We start from the raw sequence: 22,615 nt of genomic DNA, 5'->3' as shown, positions 1-22,615 counted from the left end.
CTCCAGAACCATGGTTGATCTTACTGCCCTAACCAGCCTGTCTGTATTCTCAATGGGGAAGCAGGGTCTACAGCCCCCCGATGAGGAAGAGGACGATGAATCCCACTGCTCCTCGGACTGGGAGGAATCAGACGGAAGAAACCTCTCTACGGGGTCTTTTCTTCCCTCTAAGGAACCCTTTCAGGGACCCCTGAACTTCTGCGTGCACTATGGACTTCAAATTTGCAGCGAAATCCCGGGAATTCTCAGCTATGGTTTTGGTCACACAGCCCTGGCAATGTGGTTTCTGCCACTCTACAGAGAGGGAAGCTTGGCAAAGGGCACATATCCTATGCTTTTGCTTGGCACTACTCTTCTTAGGCTCCTAAAAAAAAGAAGCACATAAGAGACTTCCCGTTACTAACCAGTGACATTCACGAAGCTCACTCATCCTCGGAGGTAACAAATGGGTACCGGATTCGGAGGCTGCCGCGGAACAGATGATTCCATTCTGGATGGTCCCGAGGCACTTGAAGCCTTACTCCTGCGGCTGCCACTACGATTACTCGAGCGGCTGTCTGTATGCGATGCATCCCTCTGCTTTTTCCGTTGCTGGGGGGGGGGTGAGCTGCTGCTCCTGGTTATCCTGGTCAGCCATGTTTCAGAAGTGTACCACGCTTCCAGGATAGCCCCCCCTCCCCTTAAAAATAGGGCCATCCATCATCCTCTGGTTCGTGGGCCCTCCCCCTTCCCCAGGCTGGAGCTCCGGTCTGGAACGCTCCGATGGGCGCCGCCATCTTGGATCGGGCACCGCCTCCTGACGTCACCCAGCGCGCCACTCCCAGCGCGCCGCGACGTCAGGCGTGTCACACCCGGAAGCGCTGCCGCACGGCAGGGGGAGGACGGCGCCGCGGTCTCCGGGAGGACAGGGCCTGCTTCACCGCGTGTGCCCCGCTCGGCGCAGAAACCCCAGGGGAAGCTGCAGACGGCGCTTCTGAGATACTGAACCCGGTGCACAGGCCAGTGCTCGTTCTTCCACACCGGGACAGCCCCAGGAAAGTCTTCTTTCTTCCTGAGACAGGTTCCCATCAAGGACAGGAAACCAACTGAAGCGAGGGAGAGGTGCCGCCCTTTTATTTCAGACGGTTTCCTGTCCTTGGTGGGGCGGATCCTCTCTCAAGGTGTGCTGTCATGGGGGAGGGGAAAAATCAACTAGCGCTCCGTCCCTTCCGAGCCCTGAAATGTAGCCAAACAGTACTGTACAGCCTCATTTGGGGTATTGCCAAGTGTAGGAGAAATTGTGTAATAAATTATGGGGCTTTTTTACCCATTTCCCCTTGTGAAAATGAAAACTCTATGGCTAAACCAGTATTCTAGTGAGAAAAATTTAATTTTTTCTTCACCGCTCAATTGTATAAACTGTTGTGACACACCTGTGGTGTCAATATCCTCACTGCACACCTAGAGGAATTAATTGCAGTTTCTGCAGTTCCGGAACCTCTGCCAATATGACATTGCAGCCGCAAATCTTTACAGCAAAATCTGCACTCCAATATGGTGCTTCTTTCGTTCTGAGCTTGGCACTGTGCCTGAAAAGTAGGTTCTAACCACATATAGGATATTGGCGTACCCAGGAGAGATTGCATAACAAATTGTGTGGTTTATTTTCTCCTAATAGCCCTTTTAAAAATTATAAACTTGGGGCTAAAACATCATTTTAGTGGAAAATATTTAATTTTTAATTTCCCCAGCACAATTTAATATTATCTGTGGATTTAAAATGCTCACTACACCCCTAAATGATTTCATCAGGAAGTGTAGTTTAAAAAAATGGAGTCTGTGTGTGTGTGTGTGTGTGTAGTGTGTGTGTAGTGTGTGTGTAGTGTGTGTGTAGTGTGTGTGTAGTGTGTGTGTAGTGTGTGTGTGTGTGTGGTTTCTGCATTTTAGCACCATAGTGGCTCTTCAAATGCGATACGGTGCACGCAATCTATTCCTCCCAAATCTGTGTTCAAGAAATCAAATGGCGATCCTTTCCTTCCGAACCCTGCTGTGTGCCCAAACATGTTTTTCTCCACATTTGGGGAATCAGCATACTTAGGAGAAAATTGACCACCCAATTCGTTGCACAATTTCTCCTGTTTCTCTTGTAAAAATAAAAAATTTGGGGCTAACGCAACATTTTAGTGAAATGTTTTTTTTCAATATTTTCCTTCCACTTTGCCATTATTCTTGTGAAGCACCTGAAGAGTCAATAGACTTGCTGAATACAGTTTGAAATACAGCGAGTGCCATTTTTAAAATGGTGTCTTGTTTGGAAATTCACATATAGGACTCTTAAAGTCACTTTAAGGCTGTGTGCCCACTATGCATTTTTTAAGCGTTTCCACAGCGGCAATTCCGCCATGGAAACGCTTAAAAACTGTTTGGTAGAATGTCTGCAATGTTATCACTGCGGAAAAATCCGCAGCACTACCATTAATTTTACGGAATCGCGGCGTTTTAGCCGCCATTGACTTGCATTGGGCCGCATGACATCCGCATGACTACACGTGCACATGCGGATATCATGCGGTTCAATGCGCGGATAGTACCCGGGTCTGGAGAAGAGGAGACCATAATTAAAATAAAAAAAAAAACCTTATACTCACCTTTCCGGCGCCCCCCGATCTCCTCTGAGCGGCGCTGCTGTCTCCTTGGCTTCCAGTGGTGGTCTGCAAGGACCTCACGTGACGTCATTTAGTCATGTGACGGTCACGCGACCACTGACGTCAGCGGTCAGGTGATGGTAGCGTGACCATCACATGACTAAATGACGTCATGGAAGGTCCTTTTTAGAGCACCAGGAGCCGCCGAAGATACCAGACGCATCACTGAGGAGACCGGGGGCCATCTGAAGGTGAGCATAATGATTTTTTTTCTTTTCACTATTGATGCTGCATTAGCAGCATCGTAATTTGGTCACACTATATAAATCCATGCTGGTTGCATGGATTTATATAGTGTGACCAAGTTGTCAAGCACTTTTCCAAGTGATGCTAAAATCGCTTGGAAAAGCGCTTGACAACCCGCATGCGAAATCGCATGTTCAAAACGCTTCACAAACGCTTATACCTGGCAGAGAAAACGCATTTAAGATTCGCAAGCGTTTTTTCTGCCAGGGAGATGCAGAAACGCTCAGGAAAAATAAGCAGCATTTCTGCATCGTGGGCACATAGCCTAAAAGTAAAGTAGCCTCTATAAACTAAAAAAAAAAAAAAAAAAAAAAAAAAGATTGGTAAATTTTGAAGAAAATAAAAATTGTTAATTTTTTTTTTAACCCTTTAAACTTCCAACAACGTCATAAAAATAAATATTTCTGACAAAGTTGACATGTTGTATATATTTTGTGCGGTATGACTTTTATAGAAAGCATAAAAATTTAAAGTTCAAAATTGCGAATTTTTCAAAATTTGTTTCATTTTTCTTATTTATACATAGACCTAAATACTACCATGGTCAGATTTGAAAAATGCGTCATGGTCAGGAAGGTAAAAACAGACTTCAGTAATTTAAATGTTGACAGCAATTATTCTAAAAATATATTTGTGTCCCTTAGGTCTAAATGATTGGAATTAACTTAGATATTTTCCCTAACAGTATATGCTTTAATTTGTTGTATTATAGCTTGTATATTATGATCCTATATTAATATCGTGTATGATTTGTTTTAATATGATTCCGCTTGGATTTTCTTTAATTGTATCTAATTACCATGCAATGTTTAGGAGGTACATGTTTGATTTGGGATTGGCATAATTACTGTAGATAAGCAAATGGAATTATTGCAAGCAGATTTAAGAGGCGTGCATAGAGGTGTAAAAAAATCAAACACTCTTAGATGAACAACGGGGACTGCTGCCTTGTATATAAATGATCTCTCCAAACTCCTGAAATATTACATGATGCCTGTTAAAGGGGCATGTCCCCAAAATGGCAACTATGGCTTGCGGTTGTGTATGTTGAGCCTACTTTATGCGACGTCTCAGCTGAGAATATCAATTATACTGTATAGTGATGTTGCAAGGTTTAAGTCGCCATTGTTAAACGGCCTGCATTTGAAAACTAAAATATTTATTGAAGAAGCATTTACGCATTGTCATTTCTGTTATATGACTCGCTATCATTTTCAAGAGAGGTTTGAAATTAATGAATAGGAAATCAATGCATAATATAAGATCTGAAATGGCTTCTTTTTAGCATGGTAAAAGCATATGTTGATCATTCACACATTATAGTGTGTGATGTATCAGCGTTATTCTTTTGGTGCCAAAGACAAAAGGTGCAAGATATGTCTGCATTCTTTTCAAGCAGAGATGCCCAAGCTGCAAGTGCACATTTATGGGGAAGCTACGATTAATTGGTGTCGTCTCTAACTACAGAAGAACATCTGACCAGATTAGTGACTGTGGATATATACACTGGGGAAAATAAGTGTTTGATACACTGCCGATTTTGCAATCTTTTCCACCTACAAAGAATGGAGAGGTCTATCATTTTTATCATAGGTACACTTCACCTGTGAGACAGAATGTTAAAATAAAAAATAAAAATATCCAGAATATCACATTGTATGATTTTTACGTAATTAATTTGCATTTTATTGCATGAAATAAGTATTTGATACAATAGAAAAACAGAACTTAATATTTGGTGCAAAAACCTTTAGTCAATATAGTAAGAAGGAATAGAGGTACAGAGAGATACATAAAATGCATGTACACTAATTACAGAAGCCTCACCAACAAAATGGAGGAATTAGAATTAATTTTGTTGGAAAATAATTATGACATGGTAGGGATATCTGAGACATGGCTGGACGAGAGCCATGACGGGGCATTTAATCTACAGGGCTATAGTCTGTTCAGAAATGACCGTACAAACAAGCGAGGGGGGTGTGTGTTTATATGTAAAATCATCCTTAAAACCCATCTTGCGGGAGGATATATGTGAATCTAATGAAAATGTAGAGTCCCTGTGGGTGGAGATAAGGGGAGGGGGAAAAAATAATAAATTAGTGATAGGGGTTTGTTATAAGTCTCCAAAAATAATGGAAGTAGCGGAGAATATCCTCGTAAAGCAAATAGATGAAGCAGCGACTCAGGAGAAGTCATTATTATGGGGGACTTCAACTACCCTGAAATACATTGGGGAACAGAAACCTGTAGTTCAAGCAAAGGTAATAGGTTTTTGACAACTATGAGAGACAATTACCTTTCACAACTGGTTCAGGACCCAACAAGAAGGGGGGCACTGCTAGACCTAATATTAACCGCTTCCCGACCGCCCACTGTAGATAAACGTCCGCGCTGCCTGGGCTCTGTGCAGCGCGGACGTTTAAAAACGGTGGGTGGTCTCGCAACGCTCACGACCCCCAGGGTCCTGCAAGCGCTGCGGGAGCGGTGCAGAGCGATAGCTCTGACAGGGAACATCATCGGGACCTGATTAGATCAGGTCCCAGTGATGTTAACCCTTTGCTGTCTTCTATATGCCGCGATCTATAGAAGACAGGAGGAGGAGAGGGGGTCGTCCACTTACCTCTCCGACGACCCCCGATTCCTTTCAGGACCTTGGGTTGCTATGGCAGCTGGAGGTCACATGACCGCCTCCAGCTCTGCCATATATGGTGTCCTTCCTGCCTGGCTTCAGCCTGCAGCTGTAGCCTGGCAGGAGACTGACTGTGAAACAGTCCGTGAAGATCTCATAATGTAATATACAGTTATATGAAAAAGTTTGGGCACCCCTATTAATCTTAAGCTTAATGTTTTATAAAAATTGGTGTTTTTGCAACAGCTATTTCAGTTTGATATATGTAATAACTGTTGGACACAGTAATGTTTCTGCCTTGAAATGAGGCTTATTGTACTAACAGAAAATGTGCAGTCTGCATTCAAACAAAATTTGACAGGTGCATAAGTATGGGCACCCTTATTTTCTTGTTTTAAATACTCCTACCTACTTTTTACTGACTTACTAAAGCACTTTTTTTGGTTTTGTAACCTCATTGAGCTTTGAACTTCATAGCCAGGTGTATGCAATCATGAGAAAAGCTACTTAAAGTGGCCACTTGCAAGTTGTTCTCCTGTTTGAATCTCCTCTGAAGAGTGGCATCATGGGCTCCTCAAAACAACTGTCAAATGATCTGAAAACAAAGATTATTCAACATAGTTGTTCAGGGGAAGGATACAAAAAGCTGTCTCAGAGATTTAACCTGTCAGTTTCCACTGTGAGGAACATAGTAAGGAAATGGAAGAACACAGGGACAGTTCTTGTTAAGGCTAGAAGTGGCAGGCCAAGAAAAACATCAGAAAGGCAGAGAAGAAGAATGGTGAGATCAGTCAAGGACAATCCTCAGACCACCTCCAGAGAGCTGCAGCATCAACTTGCTGCAGATTGTGTCACTGTGCATCGGTCAACTATACAACGCACTTTGCACAAGGAGAAGCTGTATGGGAGAGTGATGCGAAAGCAGCCGTTTCTGCAAGCACGCCAAAAACAGAGTCGGCTAAGGTATGCAAAAGCGCATTCGGAGAAGCCAATTTCATTTTGGAAGGAGGTCCTGTGGACTGATGAAACCAAGATTGAGTTGTTTGGTCATACAAAAAGGCGTTATGCATGGCGGCAAAAAAACACAGCATTCCAAGAAAAACACTTGCTATCCACAGTAAAATTTGGTGGAGGTTCCACCATGCTTTGGGGCTGTGTGGCCAATGCCGGTACCGGGAATCTTGTTAAAGTTGAGGGACGCATGGATTCCACTCAGTATCAGCAGATTCTTGAAGTTACGCAGGGGATGGATCTTTCAACAAGACAATGATCCAAAACACCGCTCCAAATCTACTCAGGCATTCATGCAGAGGAACAATTACAATGTTCTGGAATGGCCATCCCAGTCCCCAGACCTGAATATCATTGAACATCTGTGGGATCATTTGAAGAGGGCTGTCCATGCTCGGCGACAATCAAACTTAACTGAACTGGAATTGTTTTGTAAAGAGGAATGGTCAAAAATACCTTCATCCAGGATCCAGGAAATCATTAAAAGCTACAGGAAGCAACTAGAGGCTGTTATTTTTGCAAAAGGAGGATCTACTAAATATTAATGGCACTTTTCTGGTGAGGTGCCCATACTTATGCACCTGTCAAATTTAGTTTGAATGCAGATTGCACATTTTCTGTTAGTACAATAAACCTCATTTCAAGGCAGAAACATTACTGTGTCCAACAGTAATTACATATATCAAACTGAAATAGCTGTTGCAAAAACACCAATTTTTAAAAAACAATAAGCTTAAGATTAATAGTGGTGCCCAAACTTTTTCATATGACTGTATGTCTATTACATTACATGAAATCAGGGATCAGAAAAATAAAAATTAATGTCCCATACAGGGACTAAGTAAAAATGTAAAAAAAAGTAAAAAAAAATGTTTTGAAACAGTTTTAAAAAAAAAAATTAAAATAAATAAATAAAATATTAAACCGATAAATCCATATATTTATGCAAAAATAAAAAAGTACACATATTTGGTATTGCCACGTCCGAAACAACCCGAGCTATAAAACTGTCACACTAATTAATTCCCTCTGTGCACACCGTAATAAAAATAAATAAAAAACGGAGCAAAAAACTATGCTTTTTCCTCATATCGCCAAACAAAAAGTGGAAAAAAATGCGATCAAAAAGCAAAATGAAAATAAAAATGGTACCGCTGAAAACGTCATCTTGTTCCGCAAAAAACAAGCCGCCATACAGCTCCATCAGCCGAAAAATAAAAAAGTTATACCTCTCAGAATAAAGCAATGGAAAAAAAATATTTTTTCTATAAAATTGTTTTATTGTGTAAAAGCGCCAAAACATAAAAAAATATACAGTAAGTGTATCGCTGTAAACGTACTGACCCGAAGAATAACGCTGCCTGACCACTTTTACCACACGCAGAACGGCATAAAAAAAAACCTCAAAAAACAATTCCTGAATTGTTGGTTTTTGTTAATTTTACCTCCCAAAAAACGGAATAGAAAGCGATCAAAAAATGTCACGTACCCAAAAATGGTACCAATAAAAATGTCAACTCGTCCCGCAAAAAACAAGCCATCACATGACTCTGTCGGCCGAAATATGGAAAAATTATAGCTCTCAAAATATGGCGATGCAAAAACTAGATTTTGCAAAAAAAAAAAGCGTCTTAGTGTGTGACAGCTGTCAGTCATAAAAACCCGATATAAATCTGGTATCTCTGTAATCTCACCGACCCGAAGAATAAAGTAATCTCATCACTTATACCGCACGAGGAACGGCGTAAAAAATAAATAAAACCAATTCTTCACCTGCTAATGATTTGTTTATTATGTCTCCCAAAGATCGCAGTATTGCTCGGCACACATTTATCCTGCGCTCTGCGCTGAGCACTTACGCCAGAGCTTCCGTGTAAATCTCTGAAATATGTGATTCAGCCGGAACCCATGACGGAAGATTCCCTGTAATGAGGCAGATATAGGCCACTGTGGATACAGTCTGGCCTGTGATCCCACGGTGTCATTTGTTTTAGGCGTGCATAAAAGTGCGGTTGGCCACGGAGTCCAGAGTAACTCTGCTGCCTCATTACAGTGAATGGATCCGCAGGGGTTTCATCTGAATTACATCACTTGGAAATTTAGATGGAAACCCCGATGTAAGTGCTCAGCCTAGAGCGCCGGATAAATGTTACGTAAAATGTTCCGAATAAAAGCTTCAACTCAGTCCTCAAAAAAAGCTAGTCCCCACTCAGGTCCGTCATCTGTTAAAAATATAAGGGACTTCCAAGTTACTGGTAGCAGAAAGGCTCTGGAAAAGCAAAATGGCCCTTGCCCCCCAAAAGAAATTCAGAAAATGTTGGGCTCCCAAATCCAAATGCCTATTCTACAATAATTTGTTCTCCAATTGTCAAATAGCGCTCCCCCCCCCCCCCCAGATCTCGCCGTATGGCTGAGCGGTACGATACAGCCACATATGGGGTATTGCCACTTTTAGAAGAAATTGTGTGACACATTTCGGCACCATTTTTACCCATTGCCCTGTGTGAAAATGTAAAATCTGAGGGTAAAACATTTTTTTGTGGTAAAAATATAATTATGCTTTTTTCACTGCCCAATGGTATAAATTTAAAAATTAAAAAATACTCACTACTTCCCTAGATGAATTCCTTGAGAGGTGTAGTTTACAAAATGGGGTCACTTGTGGGGGTTTCTGCTGTTTCGGCATGTCAGCGACTCTTCAAATGTGACATGGTGTCTGCTGCCTATCCCAGCCAACATAGCGCTCCTTTCTCTTCCGAACCCTGCCGTACACCAAAGCAGTGGTTTTCCCGCACATATGGGGTATCGCCGTACTCAGGAGAAATTGCACAACAAATTCCATGGTGCAATTTATCCTGTTACCCTTATGATAATGTAAAATTAGGGAATGAAAAACATTATTTGTGGGAAAAATGTGAAAATTTTATTTTTATGGCTCAATATTATAAACTTCTGTGAAGCAGCTGGGGGTGCAAGGTGCTCACCACACATCTAGATAAGTTCCCTAAGGGGTCTAGTTTCCAAAATGGTGTCACTTGTGGGGGGTTTCCACTGTTTAGGCACATCAGGGGCTCCCCAAATGCAACATGGCGTTCGCTAATTATTCAAACAAATTTTACATTCAAAAAGTCAAATGGCGCTCCTTCCCTTCCGAGCTCTGTCGTGCTCCCAAACAGTGGTTTGCCTCCACATATGGGGTATCGGCGTGTTTAGGAGAAATTGCACAACAGATTTCATGGTGCAATTTATCCTATTACCCTTATGATAATGCAAAATTAAGGGATGAAAAACGTGAAAATTTTATTTTTACAGCTCAATATTATAAACTTCTGTGAAGCACCTTGGGGTTCAAGGTGCTCACCACACATCTAGATATGTTCCCTAAGGGGTCTAGTTTCCAAAATGGTGTCACTTGTGGGGGGGGTTTTCACTGTTTAGGAACATCAGGGGCTCTACAAACGCAACATGGTGTCTGCTAATTATTCAGACAAATTTTACATTCAAAAAGTCTAATGGCGCTCCTTCCCTTCCGAACCCTGCAGTGCGCCCAAACAGTGGTTTTCCCTCACATATGGGGTATCAGTGCGCTCAAGAGAAATTGCAAAAATTTTTGGGGTCCATTTTTTCCTGTTACCCCTGTGAAAATAAAAAAAATTGGGTCTAAAGTAACATTTTTGTGAAGAGCGTTAAATGTTCATTTTTTTCTTCCACATTCCAAAAATTCCTGTGAAGCACCTGAAGGGTTAATAAAGTTCTTGAATGTGGTTTTGAGCACCTTGAGGGGTGCAGTTTTTAGAATGGTGTCACTTTTGGGTATTTTCTGTCATAAAGACCCCTCAAAGTGACTTCAAATATGATGTGCTCCCTAAAAAAAATGGTTTTGTAAATTTTGCTGGAAAAATGAGAAATCGCTTGTCAACTTTTAACCCTTATAGCTCCCTAACAAAAAAAAAATTTTGGTTCCAAAATTGTGCTGATGTAAAGTAGACATGTGGGAAATGTTATTTATTAACCATTTTGTGTGACATATCTCTCTGATTTAAGGGCATGAAAATTCAAAGTTTGAAAATTGCAAAATTTTCAAAATTTTCGCCAAATTTCCGATTTTTTTCACAAATAAACGCAAGTGATATCAAAGAAATTTTACCACTATCATGAAGTACAATATGTCACGAAATAACAGTCTCAGAATCAGGGGAATCCGTTGAAGCGTTCCAGAGTAATTACTTCATAAAGTGACAGTGGTCAGAATTGAAACAATTGGCCCGGTCACGAAGGCAAAAACAGGCTCTGGTGCGAAGTGGTTAACCAACAGGCCAGACCGCACATCAAATATACGAGTTGGGGGTCACTTGGGTAATAGTGATCACAAAATAATACGTTTTCATGTAACCTTTAATAAGATGTCCCTGTAACCCCTCTACTACACACTAAACTTCAGGAAGGCTAATTTCCAACAGTTGAGAGATGATCTTAGTGCAATAAACTGGGACGATATCATGAAACATAAAGCTACACACAGCAAATGGGAGACATTTATTAACATCCTGAATAGGACCTGTGCACAATATATACCCTTTGGGAATAAACATGCTAGAAATAGGAGGAAACCACTATGGCTAAATAGAGCTGTAAGGGGCGCAATAAGTGACAAAAAGAAAGCATTTAGAGAACTAAAGCAAGTAGGTAGTGATGAGGCATTAAATAAATATAGAAAATTAAATAAATTATGTAAAAAACAAATCAAGGCAGCAAAGATTGAGGCAGAGAGAATCATTGCCAGAGAAAGTAAACATAACCCCAAAATATTCTTTAACTACATAAATAGTAAAAAATTAAAAAATTATAGTGTTGGCCCCATTAAAAATAGTCTGGGTGAAATGGTGGATGAGGAAAAGCCAATATGCTAACTGATTTTTTTTTCAACCGTATTTACACAAGAAAATCGCATGACAGAAAACATGATTAGTGATAACAAAAATTCTCCATTAAATGTCACTTGCTTAACCCAGCAGGAAGTACGGCGGCGTCTAAAAATCACTAAAGTTGACAAATCCCCCGTGCCCGGATGGGATACACCCGCGAGTACTGCAGGAATTAAGTAATGTCATAGATAGACCATTATTTTTAATCTTTAAAGATTCCATAATAACAGGGTCTGTACCACAGGACTGGCGTATAGAAAATGTGGTGCCAATATTCAAAAAGGGGACAAAAACCGAACTTGGAAATTATAGGCCGGTAAGCTTAACCTCTACTGTGGGTAAAATCCTGGAGGGTTTCCTAAGAGATGCTATAATAAAGTATCTGAAGAAGAATAACCTCATGACCCAATATCAACATGGGTTTACGAGGGACCGTTCCTGTCAAACTAATCTGATCAGTTTTTATGAGGCGGCAAGTTTGGGACTGGACCAGGGAAATGCAGTGGATGTTGTGTATATGGACTTTTCAAAAGCTTTTGATACGGTTCCACGCAAAAGGTTGATACATAAAATGAGAACAATGGGGATAGGGGAAAATATATGTATGTGGATTAAGAATTGGCTCAGTGATAGGAAACAAAGGGTGGTTATTAATGGAAAACACTCAGACTGGGTCTCAGTTAACAGTGGGGTACCACAGGGGTCAGTATTGGGCCCCCTTCTTTTTAACATTTATTAATGACCTTGTAGGGGGCATACAGAGTAATATTTCAATATTTGCAGATGACACTAAACTCTGCAGAGTAATTAATACAATTTTATATTACAGGAGGATCTATGTAAACTAGAAGCTTGGGCTGATAAATGGCAAATAATCTTTAATGGGGATAAATGTAAGGTAATGCACTTGGGCAGAGGAAATAAAATGTATAATTATATGCTTAATTGTAAAACACTGGGCAAAACTGTAACTGAAAAGGACCTGGGTGTATTGGTGGACGACAAGCTAACGTTTAGTGGCCAGTGTCAGGCAGCTGCTGCAAAGGCAAATAAAATAATGGGATGCATTAAAAGAGGCATAGATGCTCACGAGGAGAACATAATTTTACCTCTATAAAAGTCACTAGTGCGACCACACTTAGAATACTGTGTACAGTTCTGGTCTCCGGTGTATAAGAAAGACATAGCTGAACTAGAGCGGGTGCAGAGAAGAGTGACCAAGGTTATTAGAGGACTGGGGGGTCTGCAATACCAAGACAGGTTATTACACTTGGGGTTATTTACTGTGGAAAAAAGAAGGCTTAGGGATGATCTTATTACTATGTACAAGTATATGAGGGGACAGTACAAAGACCTTTCTACTGATCTTTTTACTCTGAGGCCTGAGACGGGGACAAGGGGGCATCTTCTACGTCTGGAGGAAAGAAGGTTTAATCATAATCACAGACGCGGATTCTTTACTGTAAGAGCAGTGAGACTATGGAACTCTCTGCCGCATGATGTTGTAATGAGTGATTCAATGTTAAAATTTAAGAAGGGCATGGATGCCTTTCTTGAAAAGTATAATATTACAGGTTATAAATACTAGATTCCCTGATAGGGCGTTGATCCAGGGAACTAGTCTGGAAGGAATTTTTTTCCCCAATGTGGAGCTTAGTGTTGCCACATGGGTTTTTTTTTTTGCCTTCCTCTGGATGTTAGGCTATGGGTTGAACTAGATGGACTTAGTCTTCCCTCAACATTAAAAACTATGTTACTATGTTTATTTGCAATTGCAGAGGTCAGACATTTCCTGTAGTTCTTGACCAAGTTTTGTAACCAAATACTTCTTTTCTCCACTGTATTCCTGCAGTACCCAACTAAAGGTTGTTAGGTCATTTGTGGGTGGTTAGCAAATTATTTGACTTATTGGCTGAAAAACTGTTAAACGTTGAAAGAATAGTTTTTACAAAACCAAATGGCCTAACACAAAATAATATTTAGTGCCAGTAAAAAAAAGGTACATCTCACCCATCAATTATAAGCTGATCATATTGAGCTGGTTTGTCACATACAGGGCATGTCCACGTCGGTTTCTTTTCATTCATTTGTAAATAAAAGACCGCATCAAAGCACTGGAGGTGGGCACAGGTCTCCGCTCGACATGGTACGGTTAGGCGCATTTTTACAAGCTGCAAAACAGAAATTCAATATTATCTACAGCCTGGAGCAACAAAGTGTCACACACTTTTTTTTTTTTAGTGTCTGCGAAGCCAAAAATGATCTGTAGCGTATTACATGACCAGGTCCTTATTTGTTAAATTAAAAAAAAAAAAAAAAAATGTTTGTTTTTTTTTTTTAAACAGAGACCGCTATTTGCCAATTTAAATTATGAGTGAAACCCTGCACCTAGTCGGCGCCGCGGATCACCTGAAAAAAAAAAAAAAAACATGTAAAAAAAAGGAGGAAGCAGAATTACTAAGGTATAAAATGCACAAACTATATTAAAGGGGTTGTCCACTACTTATACACTGATGCCCTATCCATAGGATAGGGCATCAATGTATGATCGACCGGGGTCCCGCAAGCCGCACCCCCGCCTTTCAGCTGTTATCGGAGCTGGCATCAATGTAAAACTAGTGGGCAACCCCTTTAAAGACTAATAAAAGCAGATATAACAGGACATATAAATAATGTGTTAACCCTGAGTGGTCAAAATCACATTTAGACATCCACTATAAACAGCATCTGCTAGTATGGCAGGAGAACGCCCTCAAAGTTACCAATAATAGTTATAGCACAGTATTGTCCATAATATACCAGAACCTGGAAGTTACCAGTGTGATGTGACCCAGAGGGATAAACCATACCGTGGTGGTGAAGAGGACTCCGGTTGACAGACCAAAGATCGACACCAGGCCTGACGAGCGTTTTTCTATGTTCACTTTCTCAAGGGCTGTGGTTTTGAACACTCAGGGTTGAAACATTGTTTATCTGTCTTGTTATACCTGCTTTTATTAGTCTTTAATAAAGTTTCTGTTCTTTACAGCACTACTTCTGTAAATAGTCATTGCTGGTATTGCAGCTAAACCCCAATAAAAAAAATCAAACAGAATTACAGCTTCTGCTCTTAATGACAACTGCAGTGATGCATATAAATAATCCATGCCTGTCACAGCTCCTATTGTCTTACCGGACAAATAAGTGATACTCTGACTCCAGTGGTAGCAATCTCACTGTCTGGATCTAGACGCAGTTTATCCCTTACTACATTTATTGAGAAAAAGAAGAAAACAGTGATTTAATATCTCTTATTATAACAAAATAGTCATTTTGCTTAGCAACATGAGCAAAAATTAGATGCCACACTGACAAATTTCAGGAAAAAGCAGCTGAACTACGGATTTGGACTGTTTGTTTTCAAACTAAATCTTACCAAGGGTCTTGCACAATTCTGGATGCTTCACTCCAATGGTTTTTAAACGTTGTAAAAGTTCTGACGAGGTTCTCTGTCTTACCAAATACAAGCCCACAGAATAACTCTGTTCAAGAAAACAAATATAAGTAGGTGATTGCGGAAAACTAACAACATGACAGACATATTTGTTAATTCTGCATAACTAAATTGACAGTAAATTAACCCCTTTACCCCCGAGGGTGGTTTGCACGTTAATGACCAGGCCAATTTTTACAATTCTGACCAGTGTCAATTTACGCAATTTTCACAAGGGTAACAGGAAAAAAATGGACCCCAAAATTTGTTGTGCAATTCCTCCTGAGCACGGTGATACCCCATATGTGGGGAAAAAACACTGTTTGGGCAGACGGCAGGGCTCGGAAGGGAAGGAGCGCCATTTGACTTTTTGAATATAAAATTTGCTTAAATAATTAGCACATGCTATATCGAGTTTGGGGAGCCCCTGATGTGCCTAAACAGTGGAAACCCCCCCTACAAGTGACAGCATTTTGGAAACTAGACCCCACAGAGAACTTATCTGGATAAGTTGAATGTGCTGACAAAATCACACAAAAATCAATGGAAATCAAATTTATTAACCAATGGAGGCCTGGATTTGGAGTCACCCCCAAAATTAAAGTGGAAAAACTCACTACAGGCTGATCCAACTTTGATATAATGTCCTTAAAACAAGTCAAAATGTGTGGCCTCCACGTGCCTGTATGACCTCCCAACAACGCCTAGGCATGCTCCTGATGAGGTTGCGGATGGTCTCCTGTGGGATCTCCTCCCAGACTTGGACTAAAGCATCCGCCAACTCCTGGACAGTCTGTGGTGCAATGTGACATTGGTGGATGGAGCGAGACATGATGTCCCAGATGTGCTCAATCGGATTCAGGTCTGGGGAACGGGCGGGCCAGTCCATAGCTTCAATGCCTTCATTTTGCAGGAACTGCTGACACACTCCAGCCATATGAGGTCTGGCATTGTCCTGCATTAGGAGGAACGCAGGGCCAAGCGCACCAGCATATGGTCTCACAAGGGGTCTGAGGATCTCATCTCGGTACCTAATGGCAGTCAGGCTACCTCTGGAGAGCACATGGAGGGCTGTGCGGCCCTCCAAAGAAATGCCACCCCACACCATTACTGACCCACTGCCAAACCGATGATGCTGAAGGATGTTGCAGGCAGCAGATCGCTCTCCACGGCGTCACGTCTGTCACGTGTGCTCAGTGTGAACCTGCTTTCATCTGTGAAGAGCACAGGGCGCCAGTGGCGACTTTGCTAATCCTGGTGTTCTGTGGCAAATGCAAAGCGTCCTGCACGGTGTTGGGCTGTGAGCACAACCCCCATCTGTGGACGTCGGGCCCTCATACCACCCTCATGGAGTTGGTTTTTAACCATTTGTGCAGACACATGCACATTTGTGGCCTGCTGGAGGTCATTTTGCAGGGCTCTGGCAATGCTCCTCCTGTTCCTCCTTGCACAAAGGCGGAGGTAGGAGTCCTGCTGCTGGGTTGTTGCCCTCCTTCGGCCCCCTCCACGTCTCCTGGTGTACTGGCCAGTCTCCTGGTAGCGCCTCCAGCCTCTGGACACTATGCTGACAGACACAGCAAACCTTCTTGACACAGCTCGCATTGATGTGCCATCCTGGATGAGCTGCACTACCTGAGCAACTTGTGGGTTGTAGAGTCAGTCTCATGCTACCACGAGTGTGAAAGCACAACCAACATTCAAAAGTGACCAAAACATCAGCCAGAAAGCATTGGTACTGAGATGTGGTCTGTGGTCCCCACCTGCAGAACCACTCCTTTATTGAGGGTGTCTTGATAATTGCCAATAATTTCCATCTATTGTCTATTCCATTTGCACAACAGCATGTGAAATTGATTGTATACACATACATACATATATGCACAAGCAAACAAAATGTAAATGGGTGGGTGCCCGTCCTCCAGGTAAATACCAAACCTTCTTACATATGAAAACAAATAGCAGAAACAGCATTCCAAAAAATAGATTTATTAGCTCAGCAGCAGCTGTGGCAACGTTTCGGCTGGATACAGCCTTTTTCAAGGCTTGAAAAAGGCTGTATCCAGCCAAAACGTTGCAGCAGCTCCTGCTGAGCTAATAAATCATCTATTTTTTGGAATGCTGTTTCTACTATTTTTTTCATATATACAGGGTGGTCCAAAAGTAGGTGGACAGAAAGTGTAATAAGGTTATGAAGGGGGAGATTTATCAAACATGGTGTAAAGTGAAACTGGCTCAGTTGCCCTTTGCAACCAATCAATCAGATTCCACTTTTCATTCCTCACAGACTCTTTGGAAAATGAAACATTTGGTACTCAAGCCCCAAAGAGAAACCATTTACCGCATTCGTGACAAATTCAATGCCACTGGCTCAATCCTTAATGCTCCAAAAACTGGTCGACCCAAAACAGTCTGTACAGAAGATAATAAACAACTTGTTGCTGAAACATTTGTTCAGAGTCCAAAAAAGTCCACCAGAAGAGCCTCTTTGGAATTGAGAATTTCACGAGCTTCTACCATGCGAATCCTGAAATCTATTGGGTGGAAAGCTCATCGTCCACGTCTGATTCATGGTTTATTGGAGGATGATCAAGACCGGCGGCTGCAATTTAGTGAGATTATGCTTAACGATATTGAAGAAAATCCAGTAATTTTAGATAACATTATGTGGAGTGATGAAGCTTCTTTCAAATTATCCGGCCATATTAACAGACATAATTGTATTTACTGGTTTAATAAGAACAAGCATTTAACATTAGAGCAACAACTAAATGAGCCTGGTGTCAATGTTTGGGGTGGTATTTCAAGTTTTGGTGTTTTAGGACCAATATTTTTTGATGGAACAGTCACAGGAGATAAATATCTTGAAATTCTAATGAATCAAGTTGCTCCCCAGTTACAGCAACAGCCTAATTCAAATGACCTTTATTTCCAACAAGATGGGGCCCCTCCACATTATTCAAGAGTAGTCCGCGAGTATCTTGATGAAACATCTCTCTCCATCTCTATCTCTCTCCATACATACATACACACATACATACATACATACACATACATACATACACATACATACATACACATACATACACATACATACATACGTTTGGACAGAGACAACATTTTTCTAACTTTGGTTCTAGACATTACCACAATGAATTTTAAACAAAACAATTCAGATGCAGTTGAAGTTCAGACTTTCAGCTTTCATTTGAGGGTATCCACATTAAAATTGCATGAAGGGTTTAGGAGTTTCAGCTCCTTACCATGTGCCACCCTGTTTTTAACCCCTTAAGCCCCGCGGGTGGTTTGCACGTTAATGACCGGGCCAATTTTTACAATTCTGACCACTGTCACTTTATGAGGTAATTACTCTCGAACGCTTCAACGGATCCCCCTGATTCTGAGATTGTTTTTTCGTGACATATTGTACTTCATGATTGTGGAAAAATTTCTTCGATATCACTTGCGTTTATTTGTGAAAAAAACGGAAATTTGGCGAAAATTTTGAAAATTTTGCAATTTTCAAAATTTGAATTTTTAAGCCCTGAAATCAGAGCGATATGTCACACAAAAGAGTTAATAAATAACATTTCCCACATGTCTACTTTACATCAGCACAATTTTGGAACCAAAATTTTTTTTTGTTAGGGAGCTATAAGGGTTAAAAGTTGACCAGCGATTTCTCATTTTTCCAACAAAATTTACAAAACCATTTTTTTAGGGACCACATCACATTTGAAGTCACTTTGAGAGGTCTTTATGACAGAAAATACCCAAAAGTGACACCATTCTAAAAACTGCACCCCTCAAGGTGCTCAAAACCACATTCAAGAACTTTATTAACCCTTCAGGTGCTTCACAGGAATTTTTTGAATGTGGAAGAAAAAAATTAACATTTAACTTTTTTCACAAAAATGTTAATTTAGACCCAATTTTTTTTATTTTCACAGGGGTAACAAGAAAAAATGGACCCCAAAATTTGTTGTGCAATTTCCCCTGGGCACGCAGATACCCAATATTTGGGGAAAAAATACTGTTTGGGCACACGGCAGGGCTCGGAAGGGAAGGAGCGCTATTTGACTTTTTGATTGTAAAATTTGCTTGAATAATTAGCGGACGCCATGTTGTGTTTGGAGAGCCCATGTGTGCCCAAACTTTGGAGCTCCCCCACAAGTGACCCCATTTTGGAAACTAGACCCCCCAAGGCACCTTTCTAGATGCATAGTGAGCACTTGGAACCCCCAGGTGCTTCACAAATTGATTCGTAACAATGAAAAAGTGAAAAAAAAAAACACTTTTTCATTTTTATGAATCAATTTGTGAAGCACCTGAGTGTTCCAAGTGCTCACAATGCATCTAGATAGGTGCCTTGGGGGGTCTAGTTTCCAAAATGGGGTCACTTGTGGGGGAGCTCCAATGTTTGGGCACACAGCGGCTCTCCAAACGCAACATGGTGTCGCTAACAATTTGAGCCGATTTTCCGTTAAATTTGTTAGAGGACACCATGTTGCATTTAGAGAGTCCCTGTGTGCCCAAACATTGGAGCTCCCCCACAAGTGACCCCATTTTGGAAACTAGACCCCCCAAGGCACCTATCTAGATGCATAGTGAGCACTTGGAACCCCCAGGTGCTTCACAAATTGATTCGTAACAATGAAAAAGTGAAAAAAAAAACACTTTTTCATTTGTATGAATCAATTTGTGAAGCACCTGAGGGTTCCAAGTGCTCACTATGCATCTAGATAGGTGCCTTGGGGGGTCTAGTTTCCAAAATGGGGTCACTTGTGGAGGAGCTCCAATGTTTGGGCACACAGGGACTCTCCAAATGCAACATGATATCCGCTAACAATTTGAGCCGACAATTTGTTAGCGGATATCATGTTGCATTTGGAGAGTCCCTGTGTGCTCAAACATTGGAGCTCCCCCACAAGTGACCCCATTTTGGAAACTAGACCCCCCAAGGCACCTATCTAGATTCATAGTGAGCACTTGGAACCCCAGGTGCTTCACAAATTGATTCATAAAAATGAAAAAGTGTTTTTTTTTTCACTTTTTCATTTTTACGAATCAATTTGTGAAGCACCTGGGGGTTCCAAGTGCTCACTATGCATCTAGAAAGGTGCCTTGGGGGGTCTAGTTTCCAAAATGGGGTCACTTGTGGGGGAGCTCCAAAGTTTGGGCACAGAGGGGCTCTCCAAACGCAATGTGGTGTCCGCTAACAATTTGAGCCGATTTTTCCATTCAATTTGTTAGCGGATACCATGTTGCATTTAGAGAGTCCCTGTGTGCCCAAACATTGGAGCTCCCCCACAAGTGACCCCATTTTGGAAACTAGACCCCCCAAGGCACCTATCTAGATTCATAGTGAGCACTTGGAACCCCAGGTGCTTCACAAATTGATTCATAAAAATGAAAAAGTGTTTTATTTTCACTTTTTCATTTTTACGAATCAATTTGTGAAGCACCTGGGGGTTCTAAGTGCTCACTATGCATCTAGATAGGTGCCTTGGGGGGTCTAGTTTCCAAAATGGGGTCACTTGTGGGGGAGCTCCAATGTTTGGACACACAGGGGCTCTCCAAACGCAACATGGCGTCCGCTAACAATTTGAGCCGATTTTCCATTCAATTTGTTAGCGGACACCATGTCGCGTTTGGAGAGCCCGTGATGTGCCTAAACAGTGGAGCTCCCCCACAAGTGTCCCCATTTTGGAAACTATACCCCTCAAAGATTTTATTAAGGTGTATAGTGAACATTTTGAACCCAGAGGTACGGCACATTATTTGTTTACATTAGGTCATCATATTGAATAAGTTTTCATTATTCTTGAGCGCAAGTGCTCGCTACTTGAGTTTGCATCGGGTACTCAGGTATGCACCATGTACAGCGTGTGCTCGAGTGACATGCTCGAGTCCCTGCTCCGCATGTTTCACGGTTATTAGACATCCAAAAAAAAACATGCGGGGATCGCTCGTGCATGGCAGGCAATCCCCGTAAAGTTTTTTGGCCGCGAAGCATATGGGGCAGAGACTCGAGCATGTCACTCAAATACCCACGATACTAAATGCATACCAGAGCACCCGATGCAAACTCAAGTAGCGAGCACTTGCTCTCAACACTAGTCGCCATATCGTCATCTTTTTTTCTTACTTTTGAAAAAAATCCCAACCCCAGCCCTAACCCTAGCACAACCCTAACCCCAGCACAACCCTAGCCCCAGCACAACCCTAGCCCCAGCACAACCCTAGCCCCAGCACAACCCTAGCCCCAAACCCAGCCCTAACCCTAGCCCAATCCTAACTCAAGAGTTTATTTTTGACGCCGTTCCTTGTGCGGTATAAGTGATTAGACGACTTTATTCTTCGGGTCGGTGTGATTACAGCAATGGCAGAATCATATGGGGTTTTTATGACTGACAGCTGTCACACACTAAAAGACGCATTTTTTGTAAAATCTAGTTTTTGCATCGCCATATTTTGAGAGCTATAATTTTTCCAAATTTTGGCAGACAGTCATGTGACGGCTCGTTTTTTGCGGGATGACTTGACGTTGTTATTGGTGCCATTTTCAGGCACGTGACATTTTTTGATCGCTTTCTATTCCGATTTTTGGGAGGCAGAATAAACAAAAACCAACAATTCAGGAATTGTTTTTTTTTTTTTTTTTTATTCTGTTCCGCGTGTGGTAAAATTGATGAGGCAGCTTTACTCTTCGGGTCAGTACGTTTACAGCGGTACCACATTTGTATAATTTTTCTATGTTTTGGCGCTTATACACAATAAAAGCTATTTTATAGAAAAAAATATTTTTTAGTATCGCTTTATTCTGAGAGCTATAACTTTTTTATTTTTCGGCTGATGGAGCTATATGGCGGCTTGTTTTTTGCGGGACGAGATGACGTTTTCAGCGGTATCATTTTTATTTATATGCGTCTTTTTGATCGCGTGTTATTCCACTTTTTGTTTGGCGGTATGGTGATAAAGCATTGTTTTTTGCTTGGTTTTTTTTTTTTTTTTTTACCGTGTTCACTGAAGGGGTTAACTAGTGGGACAGTTTTATAGGTCAGGTTGTTCCGGACGCGGCGATACCAAATATGTGTACTTTTATTGTTTTTTTTTTATTTTTTTTATAATAATATTTATTGATGGGTACATTATATTTTTATTTTTGGTGTATTATTTTTTTTATTTTTTTATAATATTTTTGCACATTTTTTTTTTTTTTTTTTTCCACTTTCACACAGTTTATACACTTTATTACTTTGTCCCACTCTGGGACTTTCACTTTTTTTTTTCTGATCGCCTGCATGGCACAGGAATGGAGCACCATCCCTATGCCATGAAGGCTGTCAGAAGTGCACAGTGTGAAGATTGCTTGGAGATGCACTGCGCATGTCCAAGCAATCTTCCTGCTCTCTGGTGACCCGGATGTTGTCATGACGACATCGGGTCGTCATGGCAACACCCGGGAAGCCTTTGCAGACTGCGCTGGAAGCCGGAAGAGGAGGTGAGTATCGGCGATCACCTCCCCTTGCCCCCGCAATGCCGCGATCGACTTCGATCGACTTCGATCGCAGCATCGCGGGGGTTAATGTGCTGGGAGCGGTGCGTGACCGCTCCCTGCACATAGTACCGGGTGTCAGCTGTGACA

At 41.4% G+C, this 22,615-nt stretch overlaps 1 protein-coding gene across 1 annotated transcript in view; it reads right to left on the bottom strand.

The window, feature by feature from the left end:
• PIAS4 (protein inhibitor of activated STAT 4) overlaps positions 1–22,615 on the bottom strand; it is a 146,830-nt gene that overhangs the window by 45,186 nt on the left and 79,029 nt on the right. Inside the window, exons 7-9 of the mRNA XM_073651102.1 lie at positions 14,914–15,019; positions 14,671–14,744; positions 13,509–13,669 (exon numbers count right to left, since the gene is read on the bottom strand). Coding sequence (XP_073507203.1) covers positions 13,509–13,669; positions 14,671–14,744; positions 14,914–15,019 — 341 coding nt within the window. The remainder of the gene's footprint in view (positions 1–13,508; positions 13,670–14,670; positions 14,745–14,913; positions 15,020–22,615) is intronic.

Source organism: Phyllobates terribilis, unplaced genomic scaffold, assembly GCF_046119375.1.
Source record: "Phyllobates terribilis strain yellow unplaced genomic scaffold, ASM4611937v1 Scaffold_1__5_contigs__length_1240528914, whole genome shotgun sequence".
NCBI classification, from domain to species: Eukaryota; Metazoa; Chordata; class Amphibia; order Anura; family Dendrobatidae; genus Phyllobates; species Phyllobates terribilis.
Note: the sequence above shows the minus strand (reverse complement) of the source record. Positions and strands in the feature narration are given on the sequence as shown.